Here is an 18,234-nt window from a genome sequence, read left to right as displayed (position 1 = left end):
GATGATATTATTAATTGCTTTGTGATGTTCCAAAGGAAGCAATTCATAAATGGAATTAAATGAATGCATGCATGAATAAATCATTCTCATTAAGGTGGGAAACTTGTCCTTGGCTGTATCAGTTGCAGGCTTACACAACTAACCACTTCTCCATTGAAAAAAACCAAATTCCCTTTTCATAGAAAACCAGATGGCAAGGATAGGACTTCTAGGTGGAGTTTTTTATGTGGATAGAACATTTTTCTATGAAGCAGCATTCGAGCGTGTGAACCCCCCTCTGCACTCTAAAGCAGTGCAATCCAGACATAACTTTACCATCTCAGTGAGAAGCAGCCCACAGACATTGAATGATCAATAAATGGAGGCAAAATGACCTTGTGGTGGGGAGTAGTCATCTGAATCGGTGTCGCTCTCACTGCTATCTTCCACCAAAAAGCTTGGGTAATTCCAGGACATGCTCAGGATGCCATCAGATTCATGAAGGAGAACATGGGCCAGCATTCGGCCATGGCAATCCATGACAATAACTTGACCATCAGCAGTGCCAAATAGGACCTGGTAAAGGAAGATAGCACCATAGTTAGCAAGAATGTAAAGGAAACTTTAAAAAGTTAAAAACAAAGTGAAAAAGACAGCTCTCCATCATCATATTCCAGGTAACCTGTGAAAGGCTGAACTGCCCACATTCACAATGAATACAAGATACAACAAACAGCTACTGTTTATGCCATCCTTATCAACCAAGAATAGCTGAAGTTCCTGGTTCTAAAAATCCATAACCGCCACTCATTCTCTCTTATGATCAAAAGCAACAGTTGTTACCATGCCACAACTGCTTCTTGTTCACAAACTAAAGCCCTCATGAGTCATGGCTGAAGCTTCTTCTTCATCTTTGCCAATTTCCTTGCTGTTTCCCACAGCACTTGCTTCTTTATCCATTCCATCAATTTCCATCTGGTGCCCTGCTCCTTTCTAATCCAGATGGACGAGAGAGCTACATGTATTAACCTTAGTAGTACGGCCTGGCTCTTTATAGAATAGGTTGGTAAGATTCTGATTCACAAATAGCCTAGCTAATGGCAATCCTGCATAACAGAATTTGTCTTTCTCCTTGTATAGCCGCTTCATAGATGCCCAGCTCCCAAGAGTTACTACAGCTCGAGCATTTTGGTAGTCGTAGAATAAATACTCAATGTCGATGATGTCTTCAGTCAAGCCATATTGTGGGGCGATTTTGCTTACCAAGTCCAGAAAGTGGGCTTTGCGCTGGTAAAAGGGCAACATGTCTTTAGGCTTAGGGAAGTTGGATAGCACTAACTTCCGACGGCTTAGGGTCAATTCTCAGAAAAGTGGTGGTAAAAGAAAATGGAACAAAGAGCTACAAAGGGAAATTCCAAAAGAGGATCATGTTTTTCTGTGGGAGTGCAATACAAAGTGAATTGTTTTAAAATGTGCACACAGTATTACCTGATGGCACAGGAAATGTGGGAAATACATAAGATCAGCGATGGAAAATGCTGGATTTGTCATTAACAGAAAGGTGACTTTTATTACATGTGAAGGCAGTTACATTGTGGAGGATAGTGATAGGTTAAATCAATGAAATATTTCAGCTTAGAGTGGAAATGGACTCCACAGTATGGTTACTGACTTTTGTTAAAAATAACACTCCTTTGCAGAAGCAAGTCCCAATCTTATATGTAAACGGGAAGAATAGCTTTTGATAAAATGTGGAAAAGCAATCAGAATCCTGTGGAAAAGCAACTGAAGTCCTGATAAAGAAAAGAATTCTTGTAAGTTGTGTGAACAAATTAAGCAATTTAAATTAACTACAGTTCTAAGAGATGTTAAAAGTTATAGAGGAATACTAAAGAGCTGGGATTCTGTGTTACAAAGTATAAAGTCCAAACTAGGTATGAATGAGATGGAGATGAATTATTATTATGAAAATTTATGGATTGGTACAATAGTAAGGAAATAAAAAATTAATAGATAATGGGGATTTTGGTGCTACTGGTTCTCTTTGCAAGGTATGTATGTATGTATTTTATGTGCACTGTCATATATGTTTGTACATTTATAATTTTTAAAAAAGAACCCTGGTACACACATGCTACCTTTCTACAAGAAAAAAATGTTAAACTTGGTCAAGCATTTCAACACGTGCTTCCCCTATCTAGAATCTAAAGTGACACAGTCAAGGAACAACTGTACCATGAGACACAGCACTAAGGTTCTATATGAGACATGGTTTATTTAAAAGCCAATACTATGTTAGGGGTGAGAACCTTTTTGGCTCAGCAGGCCAGATCCTCATTAGGATCAGTCTCATGGACCAAATTTGACAGGTGGACAGGACTGCCCACCAGGCAATCACATTATGTCATATGATTGGCAGGTAGGTTGTCCCACCGATCTGTCAAAATCCCTTGTGTGAGGTTCCCAAGCACACAACAACCAGTTGGCTGGTGGGCACTTGGGAACCACAGCACAAGGGGCATTGCTAGCCCTATGCTTAGTGCTTTCAGAAGCACCAATCATACAGCTGCGAAGTGCTTCTTTCTCCCCTCCAAGAAGCCTGAATTTCACAGGTGCGCACAGTCAAACTGAGCAGAATTTAACCCTCACTAGTCAACTGTCAAGTGGGGGTTAAATGCTGCTGCGTTGGCTGAGGATGGCTGGTTACTGCTGTGACTAGGCACACACAGCCAAAGAATGCCTGCAAAAGGGCTTTCAAACAAGCCAGCACTCCTATTTGAACCTCCAGTTTTTGGAGGTTCAGACAGGAGCTCTAGGCAGTGGGGAAGCACTTTTGCAAAGAACCTTCCAACAGCCACATGCTTCTGTTTGAATCTCCAGTTTTTGGAGGTTCGAACAGCAGTGCTGGACTGTTCAAAAGCCCTTCTTTTAGCAAGATTCTGATGCAAACCCCCTCCTGAATCAGGAAGGGGTGTGCATCTGAATCCCTTGCTAAAATTAAGTGAATCCTTGAACCAGGGATTTCCATGCAAATCTGTGCATGGAATCCTAGTAATCTGAGATTTATTTAACGTTTGCTTTATCAGCTGATAAGCAGAGGTTAAATCCTGCTGTCTTGGCTGCATGCACCTGTACCCTGCTGGGAACAGGTGCGTGCAGCCATTGCAGGCTTTAATGCAGGATTTGGGAAAAATGACCTCATTAGCCAAACTGAACCCCCTGGCATGCTGGAGATTCCTCACCCTTGCTACATTTTAAACAGATAATAAACGGAACATAAAAAATCTAGCATACTGGACACAAGGTATGTCAGCTAGGAGCAGTTTACAGGAGGTTGTTGATTACGAGCATGATGGAATGCTGGACCAATGAGTAGCCAATCAACTAAGGGCAAGTAAATTTCTGCCCCACAGCAAAAATCAATGTGAATCAGGTGGAATTGAGCGTTAGACCCCAGGTGAAAAAGAAATGTTACAAGCTTGACAACAACAAATAAATGAAAGTTTCCACCCACAATGTCCAATACAGAATGGATGAGGCAAGGCTTTTATGTAGCTTAAAATAGCAGTTAGAAGACAGCCAAGGTACACCATTTAAGATAAGAGAGACTGTAACCTACGGATATCTTCCCCTTGAGCATGTTTTGTTCTCTGGTGTATTGAACAAGCTATGGCTTGCATATTTTGGTAGGTTTTAAAAGACATACAACATAATCCAGGAGAGGGCAAATGCATTAAGAGCATCATACCTGGAAAAGTAAACTCTGTCCTGTTAACCTACTCATGCATACTTCCATTGTAGTTTTAGTCCACTGACAATAATGGGCTCTCTTTCACATGAACGTTTTAAGGATTCATTTATAAGGATTCATTTATATTGTCAACTGGAAACCTGAATGTAATTCAAGAGGTTTCCTCGGTCTATTTAAGAAAATGAAGGGGACAGACCATATCTTCCATCAGATGCTATTCACTAGTTACTGCAGCAAAAAGCCAAAGATAAAAAATTATGGAGAATTCTTACAAGAGGTGTTAGTGTGGAACTCGCTAACTAGCAGGATCAAAAAATTAACAGTAAAGAACTGCTGGTATGATTAGTTTGATGCCTATATGTTCTCTTTTAGTGGATTACTGGCTTTGGCTGCTTTGTTTTAATATGATGTTTTTAGCCTGAAGTTTTCTTTCTTTCTTTCTTTCTTTCTTTCTTTCTTTCTTTCTTTCTTTCTTTCTTTCTTTCTTTCTTTCTTTCTTTCTTTCTTTCTTTCTTTCTTTCTTTCTTTCTTTCTTTCTTTCTATCCTGACCTTCCTCCCAGTAGGAGTCCAGGGCTGCATACAAAAACACTAAAAACACTTTAAAACATCATAAAAACAGACTTTAAAATATATTAAAAGAAAACATCTTTAAAAACATGTTAAAACAAAACATCTTTAAAAACATTTTTTTTAAAAAAGCTTCAAAAAGATCTTAAAAGCAATTCCGACACAAACTGGGATAAGGTCTCCACTTAAATATCTTGTTGAAAGAGGAAGGTTTTCAGTAGGCACTGAAAAGATGGTGCCTTTCTAATATTTAAGGGGTGGGAATTCCAAAGGGTAGGTGCCACTACACTAAAGGTCTGCTTGAACATTTGTCCATTTTAAGGTTTTAAATGAGCAATGGAAGATTATTTGTATCACAATGTTGTGTGATGCTTTGAGGAACCTCAAAGATGGGATAGTGCAATCCTATGCACACTTACCTGGACATAAGCCCCACTGAACATATTGAGACTTACTCCTGAGTAAACACTCACAGGATTGCACTGCAAGTCAATCAACCTTTAAGAAAGCAAGAGATAAATGAAGTTTTTAGTTTGCAACAATGCTGACAGTAACGTTTCAAGACCTACATCTATGCCTCTGCTGAGTCATCCAGCACTACAAGGCCACTGACAATTGTATGCTATCCTTGTTCACTCTAGTGTACTACAATCCAAATGGTTGCTATATTGTAAACTGCCTATTCTCTGAGAGCTGTAAATTGGATAAATGTTCAAGCAAGGTTCCTACCTCCTCAGTATCTTTCCTGTTAAAAGATGAGGCTTTGACTGATTGGAGGTTTTTAATAACTTGCATACAGCTGTATCTTCTAGATGAGTGATGGTGAAAAGTATAGTTGCTAGGGAAGATGTGGAAAACCCACAGGTGAAGAATATTTGCTCACGATCAAAGTCTACTTTGGAAGCAGCATTCTTTGGAAAGGAGACAAGTGGAAACTGCATCTGTTTACTCATGAGGTACAATGGTAAAAGGCTCAATGGAAATCTCTGTTTGCTTCAGTTCCTCCATCTGGCAATTTATTAGTATATTCAGGTCAAAAAATGTATAGTCTTTACCACTACACTCTTGTATTCACAAAGTTAATTCTTTCCACTATTCAAGGTAAAGGAACTATGAACTGATTTATAGCATACGTTCAAATCAAAGTGGCAGGTACAAGCTTAGGCCGCAGGGGGATGTATCTCAGATCAGGAACTAGAGTCCCTGAGCAATCAATATTCAAAAGGGTTCTTTGTTGTTGTAGACCACTACCAGACCTGAGGAAGGAGGTAAGCTACATAAATTCAGACTCCTTCCCATTTTAGAATCCTTAGTGCTACACCAAATGTCTGTCATGTTCCATATGAAAAACCCTTTTTTCAAAGGGGTCAAGTTTTTCAGCAAATATAAAAAAATGCACTGATCTTCATACAGTATTCAAAGTGGCCTTTCCTGGTTTAAATGGTTGCTGATCTTTTTTGGCACCGAAATTCTGGAAGTGCTCTAAATTCTTCATCAGCAAGTAAGCAGTCTATTTAAAGATGTAATGAACTATATCACCTTGTGTGTTGCTGAGTGTATAGCATAAGCTTTCAGCTATTGTTACATTGTCTCTTTGAATCCAATCATTTAAAAATAGATCTTCTGCCTCCCTGATATATTTTCATGGAAACTATATTGCTATGACTTCCAGGGTCTCGAAAGCTGGCAATTATTATAATAAATAATGTCATGTGATATTATGTAGTCAATAGGAAATACCTGAAATACCATGATGTGTGTGTTGAAGCAAGATGAACATAGTTGCATGAAGTTTCCCCAGGGAACTGAGGAAACACAGGCACAATGGGAACATGCAATTCTATATCCTTTATCAGGAAAAAAAACAACCATCCAAACATACAGCGAACATATAGTTAGGGGAGCAGACCTGCTAACCTCTTACCCACTGACATGCCCCTGATTCTGCCCCTTGAGTGCATTCTAAGGCCACATTCACACCATACATTTATTCTCACTATTATTCCACTTGAAACAGTCATAGTTTCCCCCAACAAACCCTGAGAAGTGTAGTTTGTGAAGGGTACTGAGAGTTGTTAGGAGACTCTTCCTCACAGAGCTACGGTTCTGAGTGGTTTAACAATCAATCCATTGTCCAAGGGAGTTCTGGGAATTGCAGGTCTGTGAGGAGAATAGGAGTCTCCTAATAACTCTCAGTGGATTCTGGGACCATGGGCTACACTTCCTGGAACATGGACTGTTGGCAAGTGATGGGTTGCACCTCACAAAGACTAGAAAGAATGTGTTTGGCCACAACATCAGGAGGGCTTTAAACTGAATCATACCAAGGAGGGAGACATAAACTAGGAGGTAACAATTGACAAAGGCTTATGAACAGGAACTGAGAGAACAACTCTAACAGAGCCCAATAATAGTCTTCATAAAAATGTAGGAGGGAAGCCTACATGGTCTTGGGTATCTGTATACTAAGGCCCCTACCAACTCTACTCTTCTATGATTCTTTATGAAATGTATGGCGTGAATGTGGTCTAATACAAGCAATACACATGGAGGGAATAGTCAGAAAAGAGGAGTACTAGACTCCAAGCCAAAATATGAAGCTCCCATCCAAACACCCTTTAAAGCCTTCTACTCCTCAAGGAAGGGCAGAGCCTGTGAGGAGGGATCTGCCTATGGAGGCATAAAAGCAGGGATGGGGATCAGAAAATGGCCAATTTTCCATGAGCCACATTTGACAGGTGAGTAGGTCATACACCTGTCAATCACCTGAAGTCATATGTCGATAGGTCGATCTGATCCCACCCAAAAGCAGCAGAGTTTACATTCAGTGCTAAATTTAAAGAGTACTGAATGCAAGCTAGGGATGCAAAGGAACAATCAGAAATGCAGAGCTCCACATGAACAGGGACTAACATTTCCAAACGGGGCTGAAAATAGCTACACAAATCACAGGTTTTTTGCAGCTGGCAAGAATGGGTCAGGAGTTTTAGTCCATCCCCAGATAAAACCAATACAAGAGAGCACTGGTTTTCAATCTGTGTTCTAAGGAGCTCTGTGTTTTCTTGGAAGCTTATCAGTTTCTCACTGGCCAATGGCTTGTCAGCCACTACTGAAAGACAACTCTCCAAGCATTTCCAAACTCCCACTGCCACTATATAGTTATAGTGGAGTTATAGATGTTCTCCAGGGTGCACTCAATTCATACAGCATCCCAACAGAATGCACTATGAAGTTAGTCTGTTGTCAATGTGGTACCCTCCACATGTCTTTGGACTATAGGTTCCATCATCCCTGACTACTGGCTGGAGCTGATGGGAGATGTAGTCCAACAACATCTGGAGAGCACCGGACTGACTATCCATGCCCTAAAATATGTTCCAGAAATGTTTGCAATAGTTTTCCTTGGGAATGTAGTTGACATGGAAAGGCTTCTCTAAAGCAGAAAGTTTAAAAACCAGTACACTAGAGGATAATTTGGGTTGCTAGTTATCTTTCAGTTAAAAAGTGAAATCCTCAACCTACAGAAATTTATTTATTCATTTATTTTTAAAAGGCTTTTTTCTGGTCTAGAACAGAGAACATATATCAATCCTGATTAGGAAGTGGCTCAATTACTTTGATTGAGTGCTATGAGTAAATCCACCATCACCCTCATAAAATATCATATAAGACACAGGGTCCCGAGCTACAAAGAGTAGCTAATCTACTGTATTGATCTTACAAAGGTCACCAACCTACTCTTGCTTACTGAAGTCCTATTTAAAAAAAACCTTTATTTTTATTTTACACTTTATTTTCAACAACAATCCCAGGAAAACATGCAAGAGTAAGCACTTCCAAAACAGTAGCCATTTTCTTCACTCAGAGTCCAATCCTATTCATGTCCTACTGAGTTCAATGAACAGCGGTGTTCTTACAGTGGGCACAATGAATGCTCTAATATGACTTAGTTTATATTAACTATTTTAGTTTTATCCTGTCTGCAAGAACTTTGGTCCATAGCACTTACTTTCTGAAGGAGAAAATATAAATGGACCACTGTGCCTTAAAAAATGCTAGAAGGCAGCATATGAACCTTTTTGCACAATAACAGCATTGATTCATTATACAGCCATAAGAGTGGTTGTATACTATAGCCAGCAAGGAGTTTTCGCTTTCTGCAATGTTAAATTGAAAATACCCCCCATGCCATTCTGCTGCTTTCCATAAGTTCATTTCAAAACAAACCCTTACAAAACTTACAGTCCTGAACTCAGAAACGCTTGCTTAACAACCCTCTAAGTTTTCATGGCGATACACACAACAGTCAGAAAGAATCAAGGGTTTAAAGTGTAAAATAAGAGGAAAAAATCCAGACCCCTGTTGGACTTTTTTCTGTCAGTGATCTCATAATTGGTTGAAATTAATTAAAAATCAGCCATGTTCACAGAATACCTGTAAACCTACTACTGAACTTGCCCCATACTCTGACCTTCATCTGCAGTTTAAAAGTTAAAAAATGCCTGGCTGATTTTTAATTAATTTAAGAAATTTAACATTGAAGTCTTTTATAATGTCAGGCATGCTCAGTAAGAACCAACTGTTAGTGTTCTAAAAGCCAGACTCACTGCAGTTTGGCTTGGCTAATCAGGGGGCCACACCCACACCAGACATTTGTTCCACTTTAGACAGTCATGGCTTCCCTCAAAGTGTAGTGTAAACTGGAAAGTATCGTTTGTGAAGGATGCTGAGAGTTGTTAGGAGACTCCTATTCCCCTCACAGAGCTAAAGTGGTCAGAGTGGTTGAACAGTCAGCCCCTCTTCTGAGGATTGTACCTCTGTGAGGTGAATAGGGGTTCTTCTAGCAGCTCTCAGCATGCTACACAAACTACACTTCCCAGGATCCATGACTGTCTGAAGTGAAGTAAAGGTCTGGTGTGGATGTGGCCAGTGACATCTTTGGTATAAAATTGGGTGGGACACTACATGTGCCTGCTGTAGAATAAAAAGGTGGCGGAAACCCTGAAAAATAATTATACTGTTCACAATGTTTTTCTTTTGGAAAGGAGAGGAACTTTCCCTCTGCCCAGTGCCAGCCTACCCAATTTCCTCCCCTGCTCCCTCTCCCCTTCCCTCCCTTCCCTTCCCCCTCATCCCCCCTCCCTGCCCCTCCCCCAAGTCTGTTTCACCTATCCTAAGCATGATTGTACAGGAGTTAATCTCACTGAACTCAAAAAGCATGCAACTGATCAAACCTGCCTTTCCCCTCTCCCTCTCTCCTCTCCTTCACCTTCTCCTTCCCTTCTCCTCTCCCTTGCTCCTCTCCTCCCCTCTTCCTTCTTCCTCCTTTCCTGCCCACTTCAGCCCTCCCTGCCCCCCTTCCTCGTCCTCCCCCTCCCCCTTCCCATGGTGGTGGCAACACCTGCAATCAGCTCAAATAATAAAAACAAGACATCTGCTGTGCTGATCTTATTTTAGCAGGAAAGAAGCAACATTATTAACAGTTGATATAGTTCAGATAGTCACTTAAATATGTTTGATTTACTTTGCAATTTTAGGGAAGTTTCCTATCATTAAACATTTTCTTTTGCTTCTGTTTCTGTAAATATGTGAAATACAGCAACACTTTGCAAAATTTACACTACCCCCCCCCCGAAAACAATTATGGAATAATGGGACTGACTCTTCTGCAGAATAGTCTCCAGTGAACATGAGGAGTGTCTCAGTTTGCACAAGATAAAACAGTGGGAAGTGAAATTTATTCTAGCAGACTTCTAGGTGTGCTCTATGTTTTTCATTGGCCATGCCCACCTTTCTTTAAGTGAAATAGTTTAAGCACAGCAGGCTGAAAAATGCATCTTGGGCAGGCCAAGTTTGTTTTTTCCAACATCTAGCAACATATTGTAATCAGTCTGATTTTAGATCAAACTGCAGTTTCAGATTCAACTGTTAATGCACCCAAAATAGAAATAGAACATAACCTCCAGTTTGAAACACAAAAGGCCGTCTTCACCATCATATGACATTGACCAATAAGGCTTTGAAATTAATAAAAATAAACTTGACACAGATTTCTAGGATAAATAATGAGAGAAATATAATTTTCTAGGTTAGATTCTCTGTAGAAACAGTAGTAACACAGGAAAGAGGCAAAGTAAGAACACCAACAAACATATAAAAATGTAATTCTCCATCTTTGGAGATGTAGTCCTGATTACAGGTGTTGCCACCACTCACCATATGCTCACAGGCACATGTTACCAAATTCTTCCCAGTTACACAGAAGTGGATTGGACTGTGAAATACCAACCCAAATTGTGTTTGCATTTTGACAAATTTGTAGAGCTGTACAGTACCTTAGAGAGGAGGTCAGGTCTCCTGCTCCCCTGGTGCATTCACTATAGCTGCCCAATTTCCCTGCTTTTTAACGTTTGATAGAAATATCTGTGGGCTATAGGTACATTCTTAAACCGCAAGGTTTTTTTGTCTGTTTGTGAATATATATAGTTGATTAATAGCTAACAGTGCAGCTCAAAATAATCAGTTAAGAAACTGACAGAAAAGGCCAATACTGAAACCAGCCTCATTTCTTTTTACCCAGGATCTATTAATTATTTTCTGGAGACTCATAAACATCAGGTGAAGCAAAGCAGTGTTATCTGTTTCCATAATTTATAACTATATAAAACTGAATAAGTCTCACTGAAATGTTTAAAATCTCTTTATATATAAAGAAAACCAAAGATTGTATCCAAGATAGCATTACGTAAAATATCCTGTCAGCTCAATGATTTCTACTTTTCAGACTCTCCTTCCCCTGCGTACTCTCTAAATCTGTTCTAGGGGTTCCCCCAATCCTCTGGAACAGAGAGGTTGTGGGGTACACATGGGGAAAGAGAGAGTCCCACCATGTAAGTGGAAATTCTTGCTCACAGGATGCGTTAGTTGAATACCGCCCTATGTATTCAGTCCCCTCGCTGGATCGTCACCTTGTAGGTGAGTGGGCTTGTGTGTTCCAATGAACCCTATGAGCAATGCCATCGGGAGTCATGTACTCCCAGCAGAGTCACCCATGGACGTAAGGTCAAGGAAGAGGAACCAGACAAAGAACGATCCAAGAATGTCCTCAACGGCAGAACAGGCGGAGGATAACAATGTGTATGTTACAATGGCTGTGAAGGTGGATGAAGGCTGTAGCAGATAAAGACTTCCAATCGTCATGGTATCCATGCCATTGGATCAAAGCCTTTTTCTGTCAAGATTGTGTGTTGATCATTGTGCACCCATCTCCCCACATACAACAAATTCACGCACAGGATTCTTCCAACTCGCGACCATCTTCCATCTGGAAACCTATGTCCTCACTGTGGGAGGCTGTGTGGATCCAGAATTGGCCTCCACAGTCACTTACAGACCCACTGTTAAAGACTTTATCTTGGAAGACAATCTTACTCGGCCATGAGTGATCGCCAATGAATGAATGAATGTATTCAGTCCAAAAAGAGGAGCAATGGAATATAAAACATCCATAAAGCTGGTAGCATGAGCAACCAGAAGTCATTAATTTTAAATGACAAGACTAACAAGGAAACCTGAAGTTATTGTAAAAATAGCCCAAAATATTAAATGCTGGGATGTTTTGTTTATACAACTAGAGAATCGCAGATTATACTAACTCAACTATTCCTTGCTTGTTACACTTGAACTCTCTGAATTGTACTGTTGTTAGTTAAACAACGCTGTTTACATAGGCAATTTAGCCATTGTGTCCATACTATGCAACATTAAATCTACTTCCTAGTTAATTAAGAAACAGTGCTCTCTACTTGCTATTTTGTATGGCTTTAACAATCACAAATGTAATAAGCATATTGGGACGAAGAATGCCTTTGCAGTTTGAGCTTACACAGAAAGAGAAAAAACCAATTATGTCTTGGCATTTTCAGAGAACAACTTTGAAAATAGATCCAAGTCACTATATGGACCCTGAGGGGGTAATAGCTTCCAGGTAGTGGTTGTAGGGTATCTTCTAACGTGCTGCTTGGTAGCTGAACCTTGGCCTAGATATTTTAAAGGCTCTGGCAGAGGACGGCTCATACTGAGGACATATCTGAGGAAAATCAGGAGGCATTTTCACCCCCTCCACATCATTTAGCAAAGATCATGTTGCAATCTTAAGTATATGAAGTTAAATAGGATGAGAGCTAGCATCCCAAGAAAAATTTGTGTGACAAGTCTAGGTAAGCAGGGTCTGTGCAGAGTTTGATTAAGCCTTTACAATTGGCCTCTATATTTCAGTACACTGACTCTGTACTTCAAAACTTGCCTAACCCCTATAGCACATTCTGACTAAAATAATAAATTCTCAGTCTTCAGCTGTGACTTCATCTGACCAAGCAGCAGCTGCACAGCCTTCATCACTGTGGCTCAGTCTTGTGGTCACATCCAAGATGCATGTGGTGTGGCAGCGTCAGCAGAAGAAGTAAACGTATTTATTTATTTATATATATATTTATTACATTTATATACCTCCCCATAGCCGAAGCTCTTTGGGCGGTTTACAGCAATTAAAAATATTAAAAACAAATATACAAATTTAAAAACACAAAAAAAAAATTAAAAACAATTTAAAAACAATTTTAAAACAATTTAAAAACACATGCTAAAATGCCTGGGAGAAGAGGAAAGTCTTGACCTGGTGCCGAAAAGATAACAGTGTTGGTGCTAGGCACACCTCGTCAGGGAGATCATTCCATAATTTGGTGGCCACCACTGAGAAGGCCCTCTCCCTTGTTGCCATCCTCTGAGCTTCCCTGACTGAACTAAAAAAATATCAGGTTTTATGACAGGATTTCAAATGCTATCAGCTTGTCTTTAATTTGTATTTTAGCAGGAGAAGCTGTTGCAAACTCTCCAAAAGGTAAATGGAAGTAAAAATGAGAGAGAACAGAGAAGGAAGACTGTGCTTTAACCACTAAAGGTGATATTAAAAAATCTACAGCAAGTACAGGTTAGCAATTAAGTGATACAACTGGGAGCTAGCAGATCGGTATTCTGAGCCCAGCCTTTTCATTTAATTGTAGCCTGAAAAGTTCACTGAAGTCAGTGAGAATGTTTTTATCAGCTGCAACGAGATCTGAATTGGTTCATCCCAGTGAGACTTTTTTTAGCAAAGAAAGCAATTTCTTTTTCCCTTTCCCCTCAACATTAAAATGAGGAGCTGAGAAGATACACCTTTACAAGAGTGGTGTGAAGATAATTAATTTCCTCTTCAAAGTGATATAAGACCCCCTGAGAGAGTTAAATGTTAAGGGTTAATATTATATTTTATTAATACTTATCTAAATCATTCACTGTGGAATCCTGCATTTAGTATAGGTTGACTGGTTTCTAAAACCTAAAATAGCACCTTGAACTGCATTTGAGATTAGGAGCCCACAAAATTCATTTACCAGCTTGCCTGTGGTGAGCACATTTGTTAATCTGATGAACACATGGTTTGACAAGCATAAAGTGAAAGAGACAGGGGCTCATCTCTGACCCTTCAGGAGCAGTAAGATTTCTTGCTGCTTTTGAATATCTCTGAAGACCAGCACAACTGCAGATATGAGTCCCTGCTAGCCATTGCTTCTGACTGCTAATGAAGTCCAGCACAACATCAGAGATGAGACCCTACCTCTCCCCAGAATCGGGAGAGAGGCAGAGTTGGTCGGGACACCTAATTTTGGCTGCCTTCCTAACCAAGCTTCAAGAGATATGATTGTGAATATCTCTCTGGCTTGGCTCCCTCTTCTCCAGCACCTTGTTAAAATCTTTCTTATTGAGAGAACACATTATTCTCAGAATCCTAGACCTTTCCTGCTGAGAGATTTGCATTTAACAGATGATTTGCAGTCCTGCCAGCATAAGATTCTCAATAGGTTCTCCACAAGAGGTAACACTGGACAATGTGCTCCTCCTGTACTCCCAAGAACTCTAGGAGTGTTAACAGCAACAAAGGGGTGGGGAGGTTAGACCAACAAAAGAAACCAAGAAAGGCTATTCTTGAATATCTAGAATGCAGGAAACATTTTTCAACAGTGATGGTATGGTAGTAGACAAGTATTTGGCCTCGATATCCAAGTATCCAAATTTGAATTCCAGGTTCTCTGGATGGTCTCTTAAACCAGTGATGTTTTGAAAAGGGGAGAGGGGACTGTGAATGACTATTGCAGCAAGCCCAGCTCATTACTGATTTCAGTCCTTGGTAGAACCCTCACACTTTCTCAAACCCTACTGCTGTACATATTTGGGTGAATGCTTGAAGACACACCTCTTTACCCTGGCCTTGGATACCTGAGATGTATTTTTAGGACCCATCCTATTTGGGGATTTGAGGTTGTTTTTAAATTGTTTCTAATGTCATGTTTTAAAAATGTGATAACCTGCCCTGATACCTTCATATGAAGGGTGGGTAACAGATGATGATGATAATAATAATTCACTAATAGGCAAAAAAACCCTTGTGGTTTAAGAATGTACCTATAGCCCACAGATATTTCTATCAAACGTTAAAAAGCAGGGAAATTGGGCAGCTATAGTGAATGCACCAGGGGAGCAGGAGACCTGACCTCCTCTCTAAGGTACTGTACAGCTCTACAAATTTGTCAAAATGCAAACACAATTTGGGTTGGTATTTCACAGTCCAATCCACTTCTGTGTAGCTGGGAAGAATTTGGTAACATGTGCCTGTGAGCATATGGTGAGTGGTGACAACACCTGCCATGCCAAAGATGGAGAATTACATTTTGTATGTTTGATGGTGTTCTTACTTTGCTTCTTTCCTGTGTTACTACTGTTTCTACAGAGAATCTAACCTAGAAAATTATATTTCTCTCATTATTTATCCTAGAAATCTGTGTCAAATTTATTTTTTATTAATTTCAAAGCCTTATTGGTCAATGTCATATGATGGTGAAGACGGCCTTTTGTATTTCAAACTGGAAGTTATGTTCTATTTCTATTTTGGGTGCATTAACAGTTGAATCTGAAACTGCTGTTTGATGTAAAATCAGACTGATTACAATATGTTGCTAGATGTTGGAAAAAACAAACTTGGCCTGCCCAAGATGCATTTTTCAGCCTGCTATGCTTAAACTATTTCACTTAAAGAAAGGTGGGCATGGCCAATTAAAAACATAGAGCACACCTAGAAGTCTGCTAGGATATATTTCACTTCCCACTGTTTTATCTTGTGCAAACTGAGACACTCCTCATGTCCATTGGAGACTATTCTGCAGAACAGTCAGTGCCATTATTCAACAATTATTTTTGGAGGTTTTTTTAGTGTAAATTTTGCAAAGTGTTGCTGTACTTCACATATTCACAGAAACAGAAGCAAAAGAAAATGATTTCCTATAGGAAACCACTAAAATTGCGAAGTAAATCAAACATATTTAAAGTAACTATCTAAACTATATCAGCTGTCTTAATATTTTTGCTTCCTTTCTGCTAAATAAGATCAGCACAGCACATGTCTTGTTTCTGTTATCTGGGCTCATTGCAGGTGTTGCCATTATTCACCATATGCTCAGAGGCACATGTTACCAAATTCTTCTAAGCTACACAGAAAGTGGATTGGACTGTGAAAGACCAACCCAAATTTTGACTGCTTTTTACAAATTTGTAAGGCAGTACAATATCTCAGAGAGATGGTCAGGTCTCCTGCTCCCTTGGTGCATTCACTATAGCTGCCCAATTTCCCTGCTTTTTGAAGTTTGATAGAAATATCTGTTGGCTATAGGTATGTTCTTAAAACTGCAAGGGTTGTTTGCCTATCAGTCAAGTTCTCTGCTTATTAATCTGGGTGGTAAGAAATAGGATCCTGTGCAAGTTTGCTGAGAATGGATTGATCATTTATATGCCTATTGATTTCAATGGGATTTACTCCCCTGCAAGCATGCTTAGGATAGGTGAAACTTACCACGAGGGGATGGGGAGGGGAGGAGGAGGAACAGCAGGGGTAGGGGAAAAGGAGGGTGGGGAGGAGGAAGGGCAGAGGGGAGGAGGGTGATAGAAGCAGACGGTAGGGGGAGGCGAGGAGAAGGGCAGGTTTGATCATTTGCATGCTTATTGAGTTCAGTGGAATTTACTCCTGTACAATCATGCTTAGGATAGGTGACTTGGGGGAGGAGGGGGAAGAGGGGAGAAGGGAATGAGGGGTAGAGGTAGGGAAGAGGGAGGGGAGAGGGAGGGGGAGCAGAGGAGATTGGGTGGGCACTGGGCAGAGGAAAAGCTCCTCTCCTTTCCAAAAGGAAAACATTGTGAACAGTATCATCATTTTTCAGGGTTTCCCCCTCCGTTTTATTTGACAGCAGGCACATGTAGCCTCCCATCCAAATTTAAACCAAAGTTGCCACTGGCCACATCCACTCCAGACCTTTCTTTCACTTTAGACAGTCAAGGCTTCTCCCAAAGAATCCTGGGAGGTGTAGTTTGTGAAGCGTGCTGAGAGTTGCTAGGAGAGGCCCTATTTCCCTCACAGAAGGAAATCCTCAGAAGAGGGGCTGACTGTTCAACCACTCTGACCACTGGAGCTCTGTGAGGGGAATAGGAGTCTCATAACAACTTGCAGCATCCTTCACAAATGATACTTCCCAGGATTCTTTGGGGGAATCATGACAATCTAAAGTTAAATAAAGATCTGGCATGGGTGTGGCCACCTGATTAGCCATGCCAAACTGCAGTGAGTCTGGCTTTTAGAACACTAACAGTTGGTTCTTACTGAGCATGCCCGACATTATAAAAGACTTCAATGTTAAATTTCTTAAATTAATTAAAAACCAGCCAAGCATTTTTTAAACTTTTAAACTGCAGAGGATGAAGGTCAGAATATGGGGCAAGGTCAGTAATAGGACTACAGGTACTTTGTGGACATGGCTAATATTTAATTAATTTCAACCAATTATGAGGCCACTGACAGAAAAAGTCCAACAGGGGTCTGGATTTTTTCCCTCTTGTTTTACACGTTGAACTCTCAATTCTCTCTGACTGTTGTGTGTATCGCCATGAAAACTTAAGAGGGTTGTTAAGCAAGCGTTTCTGAGTTCAAGACTATAAATTTTGTAGGAGTTTCTTTTGAAATGTGCTTATAGAAAGCAGCAGAATGGCATGGGGGGTATTTTCAATTAACATGGCGGAATGTGAAAAATCCATGCTGGCTATAGTATACAGCCACTCTCATGGGTGTATAATAATAGCGCAGATTTAGGGAGGAGAGTATTTGCAAGGAAAAATGGGCAGGTGATGAGGCCAATGCTAACTCTTTTCCTTCCTGCTGATTCTCTTCTGAAACCCTCCCTTTCTCCCAGTGGGGGAAGGCAGGATGCTGCATTAATTACTAATCTCAGGAGTGAATTAGGTTGGCTGCACTTAAAAAAAGTCATTATTGCCATTGCTCAGCCAAATTATGTCAACAACTGAAGGTGTTCTCAATTGGCTTCCAAGTGTTTCAGACTTGATATGCATGTGCATAGGAGAATGTAGGCAGGTATGTGATTTGAATTAACAATGAACATTTGTCCAGCTGGGTGTCAGCAAGGGGAGTGTGCCAGTCAGGTAGCTAAATTAACCTAATATTTTCCTGCATGGAGCAGGAAGGTGCTTACTGATGGCCAACTCTATGATATATACAAAGAGTCGCAATGTTTGCTTTCAAAGCCACATTACCTGTAGGTCATCAGGAGTCCATATGCCACAGGTGATCTGACTCTCCAAGTTAATCTCCGAAGACCAATGTCTCTGTCCGCTGACTGATCCAACTAGCACAAACCCATCTCTGTAGGAGATTAGTGCTTGTGTTCCATCATGGCTCCATGTAAAGTCGCTCACCTTAATGCACATAGAGACAGGAGGTTAGACATTATTCTGACAGTATAGCCCATACTTAAAAAAAACAGCAGCATACAGAAGCAAATGA

General features: G+C 40.3%; 1 protein-coding gene across 6 annotated transcripts in view; it reads right to left on the bottom strand.

Moving 5' to 3' along the window:
- TULP4 (TUB like protein 4) overlaps window positions 1–18,234 on the bottom strand; it is a 168,930-nt gene that overhangs the window by 27,377 nt on the left and 123,319 nt on the right. For 5 of the 6 annotated variants that reach the window (XM_061624252.1, XM_061624253.1, XM_061624251.1 and 2 more), the window contains 2 exons: window positions 17,985–18,146; window positions 375–555 (listed from right to left, as the gene is read on the bottom strand). In XM_061624252.1, the coding sequence (XP_061480236.1) occupies window positions 375–555; window positions 17,985–18,146 (343 nt within the window). Of the gene's footprint in view, window positions 1–374; window positions 556–4,717; window positions 4,796–17,984; window positions 18,147–18,234 lie in introns of those variants that run through there. The other variant, XM_061624257.1, reaches the window with a different exon arrangement.

The sequence above is a fragment of the Rhineura floridana genome, chromosome 4 (genome assembly GCF_030035675.1).
Source record: "Rhineura floridana isolate rRhiFlo1 chromosome 4, rRhiFlo1.hap2, whole genome shotgun sequence".
Lineage (NCBI taxonomy): Eukaryota > Metazoa > Chordata > Lepidosauria > Squamata > Rhineuridae > Rhineura > Rhineura floridana.
This window is presented reverse-complemented; position numbering and strand designations above follow the sequence as displayed.